Below are 14,928 nucleotides of genomic sequence, written 5' to 3' on the forward strand. Positions count from 1 at the left end.
CTCAATAAGGTTTGTGAGGCACGACCTACCCTTCACAAAACCGTGTTGACTATCCCTAATCAAATTATTCCTTTCTAGATGATGATAAATCCTATCTCTTATAATCCTTTCCAACACTTTACCCACAACCGAAGTAAGGCTCACTGGTCTATAATTACCAGGGTTGTCTCTACTCCCCTTCTTGAACAAGGGGACAACATTTGCTAGTCTCCAGTCTTCTGGCACTATTCCTGAAGACAATGACGACATAAAGATCAAAGCCAAAGGCTCTGCAATCTCCTCTCTAGCTTCCCAGAGAATCCTAGGATAAATCCCATCCGGTCCAGGGGACTTATCTATTTTCACACCTTCCAGAATTGCTAACACCTCCTCCTTATGAACCTCAATCCCGTTTAGTCTAATAGACTGTATCTCAGTATTCTCCTCGACAACATTGTCTTTTTCCTGTGTGAATACTGACGAAAAATATTCATTTAGCACCTCTCCTATCTCTTCGGACTCCACGCACAACTTCCCACAACTGTCCTTGACCGGCCCTAATCTTACTGCAGTCATTCTTTTATTCCTGACATACCTATAGAAAGCTTTAGGGTTTTCCTTGATCCTACCTGCTAAAGACTTCTCATGTCCCCTCCTGGCTCTTCTTAGCTCTCTCTTTAGGTCCTTCCTGGCGCCCTAACTGAGCCCATACGCCTCATCTCTACATAAGCCTCCTTCTTCCTCTTGACAAGAGCTTCAACTTCTTTAGTAAACCACGGTTTCCTCGTTCGACCACTTCCTCCCTGCCTGACAGGTACATACTTCTCAAGGACACGCAGTAGCTGTTCCTTGAACAAGCTCCACATTTCAATTGTGCCCAGCCCCTGCAGTTTCCTTCTCCATCCTATGCATCCTAAATCTTCCCTCATAATTGCCTTTCCCCCAGCTATAACTCTTGCCCTGCAGTATATACCTATCCCTTTCCATCGCTAAAGTAAACGTAACCGAATTGTGGTCACTATCACCAAAGTGCTCACCTCCCTCCAAATCTAACACCTGGCCTGGTTCATTACCCAGTACCAAATCCAATGTGGCCTCGCCTCTTGTTGGCCTATCTACATACTGTGTCAGGAAACCCTCCTGCACACATTGGACAAAAACTGACCCATCTGAAGTACTCGAACTATAGTGTTTCCAGTCAATATTTGGAAAGTTAAAGTCCCCCATAACAACTACCCTGTTACTTTCGCTCCTATCCAGAATCATCTTTGCAATCTTTTCCTCTACGTCTCTGGAACTTTTTGGAGGCCTATAGAAAACTCTCAACAGGGTGACCTCTCCTTTCCTGGTTCTAACCTCAGCCCGTACTACCTCAGTAGACGAGTTGTCATCAAACGTCCTTTCTGCCACCGTAATACTGTCCTTGACTAACAATGCCACACCTCCCCCTCTTTTACCACCTTCCCTGATCTTACTGAAACATCTAAACGGCGGAACCTGCAACAACCATTCCTGTCCCTGCTCTATCCATGTCTCCAAAATGGCCACAACATCGAAGTCCCAGGTACCAACCCATGCTGCAAGTTCACCCACCTTATTCCGGATGCTCCTGGCATTGAAGTAGACACACTTCAAACCACCTTCCTGCCTGCCGGTACACTCCTGCGACCTTGAAACCTTATTCATGACCTCACTACTCTCAACCTCCTGTACACTGGAGCTACAATTCAGGTTCCCATCCCCCTGTTGAATTAGTTTAAACCCTCCCGAAGAGCATTAGCAAATTTCCCCCCCCGGATATTGGTACCCCTCTGGTTCAGGTGTAGACCATCCCGTTTGTAACGGTCCTACCTACCCCAGAATGAGCCCCAATTATCCAGGTATCTGAATCCCTCCCTCCTGCACCATCCCTGTAGCCACGTGTTCAACTGCTCTCTCTCCCTATTCCTCGCCTCGCTAGCACGTGGCACGGGCAACAAACCAGAGATAACAACTCTGTTTGTTCTAGCTCTAAGCTTCCACCCTAGCTCCCTGAATTTCTGCCTTACGTCCACATCCCTTTTCCTAGCTATGTCGTTGGTGCCTATGTGGACCGCGACTTGGGGCTGCTCCCCCTCCCCCTTAAGGATCCCGAAAACACGATCCAAGACATCACGGACCCTGGCACCTGGGAGGCAACACACCAACCGCGAGTCTCTCTTGTTCCCACAGAATCTCCTATCTGTCCCCCTAACTATGGAGTCCCCAATGACTAATGCTCTCCTCCTCTCCCCACTTCCCTTCTGAGCAACAGGGACAGACTCTGTGCCAGAGACCTGTACCCCATGGCTAACCCCTGGTAAGTCGCCCCCCCCCCCCCAATAGTATCCAAAACGGTGTACTTGTTTTTGAGGGGAACGGCCACAGGGGATCCCTGCACTGTCTGCCTGTTCCCTTTCCGTCCCCTGACTGTAACACATCTACTTTTTTCCTGTACGTGAGGTGTGACTACCTCCCTGTAACTCCTCTCAATTACCCCCTCAGCCTCCCGAATGATGCGAAGTTCATCCAGCTCCAGCTCCAGTTCCCTAACATGGTTTCCGAGGAGCTGGAGTTGGGTGCACTTCCCGCAGATGAAGTCAGTCGGGACACTAGTGGTGACCCTTACCTCCCACATTCTACAGGAGGAGCATACAACTGCCCTAACATCCATTCCCACTGTTCTGAATTCCCAAACAGACAAATAAAAAAAACCTAGTAGCCTTACCAAATCAGCGCTCAGAACCTTTTTTTTTGGTTAGAGGAGGAGGATGGGTGGGAGACACTACCTAGGTAGTGTTTTGGGTAAAGCAACTGCCCAAGTATATTACCTCACTTACTCCAAAAATGGAGTCACGCGAGTTAAGACTTTTATAATCGAAAAGCTTACCTTCCCAGGCTGCCCTCGCGCTTCCTCCCGGACTCCCGCTGCTGAAACAACTGAAAGGTGGGGAGTTCCTGGACCAAGGGGGAGAAAATGAAGTCGAGATAGCTGGAGATAAGTTCGGTGGGGCAGAAGCAGGCAAAGACAATGGGTCGACCAGGGCAGTCAGGTTTGTGGATTTTGGGAAGGAGATAGAAACGGGCGGTGCGGGGTTGGGGAACGATGAGGTTGGAGGCTGTGGGTGGGAGATCACCTGAAGTGATGATGTTGTGGATGGTTTGGGAGATGATGTTTTGGTAGTCGGGGGTGGGGTCATGATCAAGGAGGCGGTAGGAGGAGGTGTTGGAGAGTTGGCCCCTGGCCTCGGCGATGTAGAGGTCAGTGCGCCATACTCCAACTCCCTTGTCTGCGGGTTTTATGGTGAGGTTGGGATTGGAGCGGAGGGCTGCATGTTCTGTGGGGGAGAGGTTGGAGTGGGTGAGGGGGTGGAGAGGTTGAGGCGATTGATGTCTCAGCGGCAGTTGGCGATGAAGAGGTCGAGGGAGGGTAGGAGGCCTTGGGGTGGTGTCCAGGAGGAGGGGGTGTGTTGGAGGCAGGAGAAGGGGTCAGTAGAGGAAGGGTTAGACCCACAATTAAAGAAGTAAGCGCGGAGGCGGAGGCGGCGGAAAAACTGTTCAACGTCCAAGCGTGAGCGTATTCATTGATGTTTGGGTGGAGGGGGACAAAGGTGAGTCCTTTACTGAGGACTGACCGTTCGCCCTCAGTGAGGGGGAGGTCTGGGGGGATGGTGAAGACCCAGTGAAGATCCAGCCCTGCTAGGAATCTTACCGTCCCTTACCGCCTGTCAATGGAGGGTGTTGGAAGGATTTACAAGTTACGAACATACGTATGAGTATTATGAACATACCTACCTCGATCATCAAGTCTCAGGGCCTTAAAGGCACGGACATGACCCACTGCACTATAGGACCACCTTCACATGTCAAGTACACTATCCTATTTAAATAGCAGGGGTCATGAGGGCCTCTCAGACATAAACTGTGCTTATAACAAATAGATAGCTCCTTCACGAATGTTGTTACCACTCATTATACAGGCAGAAATATCACTCCTGCTGCCCAGCTGCCAACTCAGTATTGCAAAGATGAGCAGATCAAGGGAACCGCTCCAGATGTGAATTTACTGAGTTCTGATGAAGGGTCATCGGACCCGAAACGTTAACTCTGTGTTTTCCTTCACGAATGCTGCCAGATCTGCTGAGCTTTTTCAGCAGCTTTGTTTTTGTTACAAGTTTACTGCTTTGTTAGTCACTTCAATTTCTGTGCATTTAAAGATATTTCATTCTTCTATGGAAATCATTTCCAGTTACTGAAAAAGAAAATGACTCCTCAAACTATTTCCACAAAGCTGCAGACTGTGCTCTGCTGCATTGTTCAAATCCAGAACTTTACATGCAGGTGCCCAGGTCCTCAGCTAAGGATTTTGCCAGATTTGCTTTGCTGTAAATAGAGGAGCCACTTTAAAAAAATTAATATGTAATTATTGAAAAAAACTTTCTTTATCCTTTGATGAGATGCAGGAATTGCTGGCATTGTTGCCCACTCCCAGACACCCTTAAACTAACTGGCATTGCCATGCTATTTCCGAGGGCAGTTAAGAGGTAACCACAGTGCTGAGGGTCCGGAGACACATGTAATCCAGATTGATTAAAAATAGCAGATTTTCTTCCCTAAAAGGTATTTGTAAACAACATGTCTCTTTTCATCAATGATAGTTGCATGGTCACCACTACTGAGACCAGCGTTTGATTCCAGATTTACTGATTGAATTTAAATTCCACCAGCTGGTGTGCTGGGATTTGAATACATGCCCCTGGAGCGTTAGCTTAATGTCTTAGTGACGTTATCATAACCACCACCATTTCCCCTGTTTTAAGTGGCAAAGGTCATTATGCACCATTGGGCTGGGACAGGAAGGGATCAAGATTGTCAGCCATGAGTCAAGAGTAGGAAAGTGGAGATGAGGGATTATCAGATCAACCACGATCTCATTCAATGCTAGAACAGACTCATGGGCTGAATGGCCTACTTCTGCTGCTACATCCTATAGTCTTATAAATGTCTGTAGATGGTGGAACGATGGCAAAGCTGTTCTGGAAAATGAGAATGACCCAGATTAATCTCTGGAAAGGAATAGCTCGGGCTTGGGGCGCAATATTTGCAGTTTTTGCTCATAGGTTGCTGTTTCTCAGGCTTGGTTTGAGGTTTACAGGAGCTGGTTTAGTTATTTGGTTCTTGATTTGGTATGCCCTGTTGGTGGGAGCTGGAAGGAATTGAGAGGCTGGTGCTAATATGCAGCATCCCAGTAACATTTCAATCCGAGCCCAAGATTTAGGCCACTCCTAGTTAATCTTCACAATATTTTCATGAACTGGAAACTAAAACTAAAACTAAGCAAATTGGCTCAGAAAGAGGATCATGGCATGTGAGCACTGAATAGTGAGCCCAGGAATTATTGCCTATCCCCATTGCCCTGGAGAGGATGGTGGTGAGCAGGCTTTGTGAACTGCTACAGTCCATTAGGGCTAGGGACATCCAACGTGCTGCTAGGGAGGGAGTTCCAGGATTTTGATCCAGATGACAGTGAAGGAATGGTGATATATTTCCAAGTCAGGATGGTGTATGACTTGGAGGGGAACTTTCAGAGAGTGGTGTTCCCTTGCATCTGCTGCCCTTGTCCATTTCGGTCACAGAAAGAGAAGCATGAGTAGATGAGTGGTGCTCAATCGTTCTACACTGATGGGCCACACAGACCAAAACCAGCACAATGATAGATTTTGGAAAATTTCATATAATTATAAAAGTATGTGTGTGTGTGTGTGTGTGTGTCTTTCTGTTTGTAGCTCTCTCCCAGGGTTTGCTCACACTGTCTCACACCATCAGGAAGGAAGGTGTTGGGTTGGGATGCAGGGCCCAGGCACAGAGAAGGAAAAGTCATAGATGTCATGGAGGGGAGAGCAAGGTTGGATGGGGAAATGGGGCCTAAGAGTGGGTGAATGATGTGGGGGCAAGACGGAAAGGGCTGAGTGAAGTGGGTGAAGAAGCATTGGTTATGATGGGGCTACACTGAGAGGCTGTGTAGGAAACTGGAGCTAGGGAGTGGGTAAAGGAAGCAGCCATCAGGATTGAAAGAGGGAATGTCAGAGCGGGATGGGGTGGGGTGGGGTGGAACTGTGGGTTAGGTAAAGGAACCATCAGCCGTGATGGGACACATTTCAGAGGGATAGAGGTCAAAAATCAGCTGGGAGCAGCTCAGGGTTGTACTGTACATGCCATTTGAGGTTAGGAAGGGCTCTCTAGGGTAGAGATGAGGCACTTAGCATATTAATTTACCAACATACCTTTTCTGAATCCTTACGTGAAGCAAGAAACAAAGGTGGGCCTGCAGAATCTGGCGGGTCCAATGGTGACAGTTGTTCAAAACAACGACATCATTGGCCTTTTATGGTGTGTGTGTTGGTCATCTGATATGAACCTGACCATCTGTGCTTCTCTATGAACAGTTAACCTTTAAGGAAGTTAACATGCTTTTGTGCAAAATAGCTGGATTGGGATCATTAATCTTGCTTGCAATGAATAGCGCAATCTTCAAAGTTTTAATGTAAAACATTTTAAAAAGGCAAAAGCTTTACAACCGTCTTTTCTCATGTTTCGGCCTGAACGTTGACTTTCCTGCTCCTCAGATGCTGTCTGACCTGCTGCGCTTTTCCAGCCTCACACCTATAGACTATGTAGTTATTAGTTGTGGGAACTCTATGAGGAGCTGTAATTAATCTACCAGGAAAGCCAACGTCATATCAAGTGTTCTGGTGAACCATATGTGACCTTCAGTCCACAGGTTGGCTTCCCTATTCTTGCTTGGAAGGGTCACAGGTTTGAAAAGTGCCATTTAAGGAGCTTTGGTGAGTTACTGCTTTGCATCTTGTGGATGGTACACACTACTGCCCCTGTGCCTTGGTAGTGGAGAAATTGATAGCGAAAATGATGGATGGGCTGGGGTCAGGTATACAATTACGCATGCCCTGCTTTTCCGTGGATGTTATTGAGGTTCTTCAGTCATGTTGGCAGATAGGCATGCAAAGGAAATAGGAGATAGATTACTCACTGCAGAATTCCCAGTCTCTGACCTGTTCTTGTAATCACAGTCTGTATATTGCTTGTCCAGTTCAGCCTTTGGTCAGTGGAACTAGTATATCCAAAATGTTGATACTGCTCAATATGGTCTGCTAATAATTCCCAATAATAAATCTAAGTGGTATTGAGATGTAAAATTCTGTTGCCTTTCTTCAGTTGGACTACAGATTTTCCTCACAAGATCAGAGTTCCCATACAGGACATGCACAGTCCAGCCCAAAAAGAGACAAGGTCAGTACTTTATCATTGAGACATACCTGGTGGAAACATTGGGAATCATCGAATCACAGCGCACAAGGAGGCCATTCAGCCTGTTGTGCCCTTTACTCTTTGTTCTTGTTATTTACAAAGACAACTAGCTAGTTCTCAGTCTTGACTTCTCCCTGTAACGCTGCAACTTTTTATTCTCTTAAGGTAATTATCCAGTTCCCTTTCGAAAGCCACATTGGAACCTGCCTTTCCCTACATTCTTAGGCAGTGCCCTCCAAATGATAACCATTTGCTGCATAAAAGTATTTTTCTTCATGTTGCTATTGCATCTTTTGCCAATCAAATGTGGTTCTTAATTCTGGCAACAATGAGAACAGTTTCTCCCTGTCTATTTTGATCAAGTCTTCATAGTTTTGAACATCACCATCAAATCTTCTCACAATCTTCATTTTTCCAAAGAAAACAGTTGCAGCTTCTCCAATCTTTCTCCATAGCTGGTGTCCCTCATCCCTGGAACCATTCTCATATATCTTTTTTCCACGATCCTTCCTAAGCTGTGCTGCCTGGAAATGGTTATAAACTCTAGTTGAGGCCAAATCAGTATTTTATAAACGTTCATCATTTCCTTGGCTATTGTACTGTATGCTTCTATGGCATCTAAATCTCAAGATCCTATATGCCTCTGTAACTACTTTCTCAACCTGCCCTGCCACCTTCAGTAATTGCATACACATATAGCTAGGTCATATTGAGGGCTCTTTCAGTGCAGTGGTATTGTCCCTACCTTTGAGCCAGACAGCCCAGCTTTCAAATCCCACATGCTAATGTGCGTTATAACATCTCTTAACATGTCAATTAAAAATACATCATCACAGGAAGTGATGTAATGTCACATGATTTTTAATGAGCAGTTGTAATGCCGTGTTCCTACCTCTGGGCTAGAAGGTCTGAGTTCAATATCCACTTGCCCCAGATGTGTGTCATAAATTGTCCAAACAGGTTGATTCAAAATATCTACCCCACGTTTCTCTGCTTCTTCACCTTCTTAAGAAATTCTTTCCTTTGGTTTATGTTCTATCTCCTCCTCCCCCCCCCCCCCCCCCCCCGACAAATACGTCACTCCCACCTTATCAGCATTAAATGTAATCTGCAACATTGCATCAATTAGTCAATGCTACCTTGAAGTGTAACACAGTGTCTCCTCATGGTTCATAGTATTTCCAGATATCCAGGGCATAAACACTGAACAAGTAAAGCCGTGGTCCTATTTCCAGGCATCTCGACAGGGAGAGCCTCATCCTGTACCTTCACAGGGTAATTTATCACCGCAATTGGCTGTTTTCTGTTTTCACACGCAACTCTATTTATGCTGCCACCTTCTTTTTTATTGCATGGATTTCAATGTTACTAACAGGTCTGTGTGTGTCACATTAACAAGCCTATTACCCTCATCAAGCCTATCTGTAACTTTACCAAAAAAAACTTAAGTCAGTTAATCGTGTTGTCTTTACTAAATTCATGTTGGCTTTCCCTAATTGATTTACACTTGTCCAGGTAACTGTTAATGCCGTCTGTGATTACAGCTTCTAAAATCTTTCTCACTGACGGGTTAAACTAACTGTTCTGTACTTGCTGGGCTTATCCTCATACTCTGTTGGAGCAAAAACATTTGTAATTCTCTAGTCTTTTGGCACCACTTCCGTATCTAAGGATGAATTGGAAGGTTGTGTCCAGTGCGCCTGTTATTTTCACTTTTATTTCCCTCAATGACCTAATACATTCCATCTGGCCCTGGTACGTAATTGGATTTAAGTACAGCCAGTGTTTCTAATAATTCTGTTTATCAAATTTTAGCTCATTCAATGTCTCAACTGCCTTCTTTTTCACTATGACTTTGGTGATGTCTTCTTCCTTGGTGAAGATAGATGCAAAATACTCATTTTATACTCAACCTATACCATCCATCTACAGGAGTTGGATGTCTTTTTGGTCCCTAATCAGCCATACCCTTTCTCGTACTATTTACCCAGAGGCAGAACAGTTCCAGCAATATGAGTACTACAAAAGCAGGAGGAGGACTGTGGTGCAGTGGTAGTAACCCTACCTCTGGGCCAGAAAGCCTAGGTTCCAGTCCTATCTGTGCTGGAGATGTGTCATTACATGCCTGAATAACTTGATTAAAAATAACTACTACAAGAGCAAGGGAGAGGCTGGAAATTCTGAGGTGAGTAACTCACATTTTGGACCCCCCCGACCAGCAACAAACCTGTCCACTGTCTAAGAGGCACAAGTCAGTAGTGTGATAGAATGCTGTTGATTTGTCTAAGATGAGTGTGGCTTTAACAGCATGCAACATGACTCTGGAACAGAGCTGCCTAATTGGTACCTTGTCCACCAATGTAAACACTCCTTCCTTCTGCCACAATCACATTAATGAGTCAGTGTGCACTGTTTACAAGATGCACTGAACAACTCATCAAAATTTCTTTGGCAGTGCCCCCTGTCCCAAACCCATCATTTCCATCATCTGGAAAGACAAGGCCAGCATGGGGAATAACCTCCCCACCACCACCACCGCCCCCCACCGCACCTCCACCCATTCCCCTCTTCATTGTCGCTGGATCAAACTTTTCTGGTCTCAACCTAACAGCATTGAGCTGTACTTATGCATGAGAAACTAAACTTCACTACCTCAAAGACAACTAGGGATGGGTAATAAACTAATTACCCCCATTATCTTCACAATGAATACAACAAAATACTTTGAGAAGCAGGCTGTTCATTATTCATTTGTATTTAGCTTCAGTTGCAGAAATATTTGAAAATCTTATACTATGATTGAATATAATGAGAACTAAACTTGCCTCCATCTGTCATTCAGGTAGATATAACTTTCTGTCCGCTTGAAGAACAGAACTCTTACACTGGATATGTCAGTGCTTTTTCCAGAACTGATAGGGTCAGTATTTTCACTTTATTTCCTATTTTAAATGAGCCTTCACTTTTAAGAAATAAAAGACTTGCATTTATATAGTGCCTTTAACATCCCTCAGCACATTTTAAAGCACCTTATGCCCGGTGAAATATGCTTGAAGCATAACAACTATTGTGGTAAATGTGATGGCAGACTCCCATAAACAGCAAGATGATATGGGCTTTTGGATGTCAATTGAGGGAGAAATATTGACCAAGGCATTGTAGTGTCCACATGAGATGGCAGGCACTGAGGCCACTTCTGCCCTCCCAGGTGAACATCTCATTCAAAAGACAGCCCCCGTGACAGTAGGAAAGAAATGACAGAGTGGGAATGTCATTAGGCGGGTTATTGTTCTGGGCTAATGGGTTCAAATCCTACCATGGTAGCTGGTAGAATTTGAATTCAAGAAAAAAAACTATGGAACTTAAAAAAAAGGTAATTGATCATGTAACAATTGTCATTAAAAACCCATCTGGTTTACCAGTGATGTCTAGGGATGGTAATCTGCCATCCCATTTCTGGCTCCAGATCCACAGCAATGTTGTTGACAGTTAACTGCTCTGAGGACGATTACAGATGGGCAGAAAACATCCATGAAAGTGTTTTTAAAATGTCCAGTGCTGTGCTGCCAAAGTGTCAACGGGTATATCGTGCTCAAGTCTCTGGAATGGAACAGTCTGAACTCTGAGCCATGACAAATACTAATTGTTGAATAAATGAACATGCAAGAACAACTAAACTAAAACCATTATTATGATGAAATGGAGTGAATTCAGAATTCTGATCTGTACAATTGGGCAGTTTAGTGTGTCCCTCTACTGAGGAGAGTTTTGCCTTTTATTATCTGGTTGTTGGTGAGTTGGTTAGATGTACCTTAAAGCTGTTTGACTGCATAGGGCATTGCATCCCTGACTGATCCTGTACTTCCCACATATACAGCAGGATAGTGATCAGAAGTAAGAGACCTAATTATTTCATACCCCTTATCGAGTAATTCTGTCTTTCCTGTAGCCCTTGAATTGGCTGAATTCAGCTAATTTGTCACCCAATAAGATGCAATCTTTCTGTTCACAATGGTTCTCTTCTGTATGGCCTGACTAGTTGCATTGTAGTTAGGCTGTACAGAACTGAACCTATCTGTTGTTGAAGCCCTTGATGTCCTGATTGCTTTTATGATTGGACTACCCCATGCATTTCTGAAAAGCTTTCTACCTTCCACTTCTCATAAAATGAAGCTCATCTAAAACTCTGCTGCTGTTATTTTAACTCCCACCAAGCCTTGTTTATTCATCCACAGTCCGTCCCCATGCTTACTGACTCCTGGTCCAGCAATGCTTCACATTTAAAGCTTTCATCCTTGTTTTCAAATTCTTCCATGGCTTGAGAGTAAGCCAGAAAGAAAATTTACAATATTGCAGAGACTTGCTTATGAAGTGATGTTGTCGTAATGTCACTGGTCGAGTAATCTAGAAACCCAGGCAGGTCCTCTGGGGATGTTAATTCACATCTCATGTGGCAGCCAGCAGAATTTAAAATTCTATTCATAAATTCTGAATCAACAATTTGAATATTTAATGTGACCGTGAAATTATGTTTTTAAAATACATCTAGTTCACTAATGCCCTTTAGGGTAGGAAATCTGCAATCTTTATCCAATCTGACCTACATATGACTCCAGAACCACGGCAGTGGAGTTGACTCTTGACGCCTGTAACAGTGTGAAATGGCAACAAATATTTGCTTTGCCAGGGATGCAGACATCCAGTGAAAGAAATTAAGTGCAATATTCTCCTATTTATTATCCTTTGTACTAGACCTGACAAAGTGTCCAATCAAATGGAGTTGTGTGGCCCACAACCATGTTTCAGTACTCCCCAAATGACATTCTCAGGGGGCACGAAACTTGATCTGGTTCTCCTGAGAATTGCCAATTGTGGCTGATTCTATTCCTGGATGTTCCACCGCATGACCTAGCACCCTCTGACCTCCTGCCCTCATGCTCCCTCCTATCCTCACTGGCCGCCCAACATGTCCATTCTCAGGACGCAGCACCTTCCCAGCCAATTGGAAAGCCAGAAATTTTTGCTTGATTGGTTCATACTTAACTTTCAGTCAAAATGCACTTCTCTTTCCCAACCCCCAATGTTTTTATAACCGACAAACAAAAGTGTTGTAATCAAATTATTATTTTTGGTGTGGCACCTACCCACCTCTTTATTCTATACCTCCTGGCTTGCAGTACTCTCCTGAAGGTTAATTTCATATTGCTGGACAGAATTGGCATCCTTCAGGGTTAGTGACCTGTATTCTCATCTAGCATCTACACATAGTCATTTTTCAGCCAGACTCGCAATGCCATTCTGGCTGAATGGTCCCTACCTTCCCAGTCTATTGATGTAGTAATGTCACTGATCCATGTGGTTTGTGTGTTTACTCCTTAAGCTTTTTGGCAACACATTCCTTGTGAGTAACTTCAGATCCTGTTTATAATATTTTTCACAACTTGCCTTACAATGTACATAGATATTTCTTCTGGACTGAGGCACAGTTAATCTAGAGACTGTCCTGGGTGGATTTCTTGAGGATCTGGTTTGCATCTTCACAGGTTAGCCATGTCTCTGTGCTGTGGACATTTCCAAGCAGATTCCCAGCAGTGTATCGCAATCCAGTATAATTCACCAGACTGTGGGAGTGTATTGTTATTTGACAGGGGACCTCACCACTGCTCATCATCTTATAATGTTGTATGCCAGCATTGCTAACATATTATGGGTAAATTCTCTGCCACCAGTCCGTTTTACTGATTTTTGTCGAGCTACTGATGCTTTGTGGGAAAGAATGCCCACACAATACCTTAGGCAGAATATAGGCTTTGTCTTGGGCAAACTGTAAAGTTTATTACATATTGCCTAGTGGCTATTTACATTACATCAGAGATGTGCACAGCAGAGTCACCTGGTATGTGGAGAACTGATACAGCACTCTGAAGAATTAGAGAACTGGTTAGCTCCTCCCCGGAAGAGTCCTTTATATCCTTGAGCTTATGCAAGATATAATTAACCTTTTCAGATCCTAATTGCCTTTTATAGAACATATCTCTCCACACAGTACCAGTGTACCTCTCCACTCTTTACCAGTGTATTATACCACACAGTGCCAGTGTGTTACACCATATTTTACCACTATATCACTTGGGCTGTCCCACCATAGCTCACCAGCCTATGCCGCTATATCTCACTGCTCTGTTTCCATGTTCTTCATTGCGCTGTGTCTGTGCACCTCCTTGCTCAGTGACAGTATATCTCGCCCTGTCTTACAACTATATATGCTTCTTGCTTTATTGCAGACTGACAGAGGGTTCTTAGGTAGAAACTCCTCAAACTCACTGAACAGAGATATCCATCTACAGACTAGTGATAACTATGATAAGGTAAGGACCTTGGGATGTGGGTGACATTGACAAGTCTGTATTGATTATTTGTCACCAGTTTACCTGAGGAAGTGGATCTGTTTCTTCATGAAACACTGTACTCCATGTGTTGCACGGGCGGAGATGGTGTTATAGTGACAGTATCGATGGACTGGAGCTCTAGAGACTCATAGCTAACACTTTGGGACACTGGTTCAAATCCCATGATCGCAACTCAAATATTTTAAATCCTGTCAGTAAATCTGAAATATAAAGCCAGTCTCAGTAATGGTGACCGTGACAACTGTCACCAGTTGTAAGAAGGTTCATTAATGTCTCTTTAGGCAAGGCAATCTGCCATCCTTACCCGGTTTGACCTACATCAGACTCCAGACCCACAACAATGTGGTTGATTTTGAATTGCACTCTGATATGGCCGAGCAAGCCACTCAGATTAAGTTCAGATAGGGATGCACAACAAATGCTGGCCTTGCCAGTGATGCGCACATCCCATTGTAGCAATAAAATGTTGCACTAGCAGTGATGTTTGAAGGGCCAATGGTGTTGGGGCTATTGTATTAGCATGGATAGAGGATTGGCTAACAAATAGAAGACAGAGTTTGAATAAGGGGGTATTTTCAGGATTGTAACCTGTGTGCCACTAGGATCAGTGCTGGGGTCACAATTATTGATCATATATTAATGACTTGGAAGAGGAAAGTGTACAGATTTGCAGATGTCACAAAAATAGATGCAAAGGGAAGTTTGAGGATAACACAAAGAGTCTGCAGAGGTATATGGACAGGCTAAATAAGCAGATAAGAATTTGGCAGATGGAATATAATGTAGAAAATTTGAAGTTATGCATTTTGGAAGCATGGAGGAGCTGAATCGTATTTAAATGGTGAAAGACTGCAGAAAGCTAAAGCACAGTGGGATTTGAGAGTCCTTAATCATGAATCACAAAAAGCCAGACCCAGGTTTAGCAGGTAATAGGGAAAGCAAATGGAGTGTTGAACTTTGTTTCAAAGGGAATAGAGTATAAAACAAGGGATGCCTTGCTAAAATTATTCAAGGCACTAGTCAGATTGCAGCAAGAATACTATGAATAGTTTTGGTCCCATTATCTAAGGAAAGATGTACTGACATTGAGGCAGTCCAGAGAAGGCGTGCTAGTTTGATTCCAGGTATGGAGAATATGTTTTTAGAAGAGGTTGGGTAGATCAGGTCTGTACTCAATGGAGTTTATAATAATGAG

At 44.0% G+C, this 14,928-nt stretch overlaps 1 protein-coding gene across 1 annotated transcript in view; it reads left to right on the plus strand.

Annotated features, from left to right (window-relative positions):
* The window catches only part of LOC109924006, a 132,827-nt gene that overhangs the window by 79,757 nt on the left and 38,142 nt on the right, over nucleotides 1-14,928 (plus strand). Inside the window, exons 10-12 of the mRNA XM_048617640.1 lie at nucleotides 7,231-7,305; nucleotides 10,166-10,243; nucleotides 13,608-13,691. Coding sequence (XP_048473597.1) covers nucleotides 7,231-7,305; nucleotides 10,166-10,243; nucleotides 13,608-13,691 — 237 coding nt within the window. The remainder of the gene's footprint in view (nucleotides 1-7,230; nucleotides 7,306-10,165; nucleotides 10,244-13,607; nucleotides 13,692-14,928) is intronic.

The sequence above is a fragment of the Rhincodon typus genome, chromosome 37 (assembly GCF_021869965.1).
Source record: "Rhincodon typus isolate 14 chromosome 37, sRhiTyp1.1, whole genome shotgun sequence".
NCBI classification, from domain to species: domain Eukaryota; kingdom Metazoa; phylum Chordata; class Chondrichthyes; order Orectolobiformes; family Rhincodontidae; genus Rhincodon; species Rhincodon typus.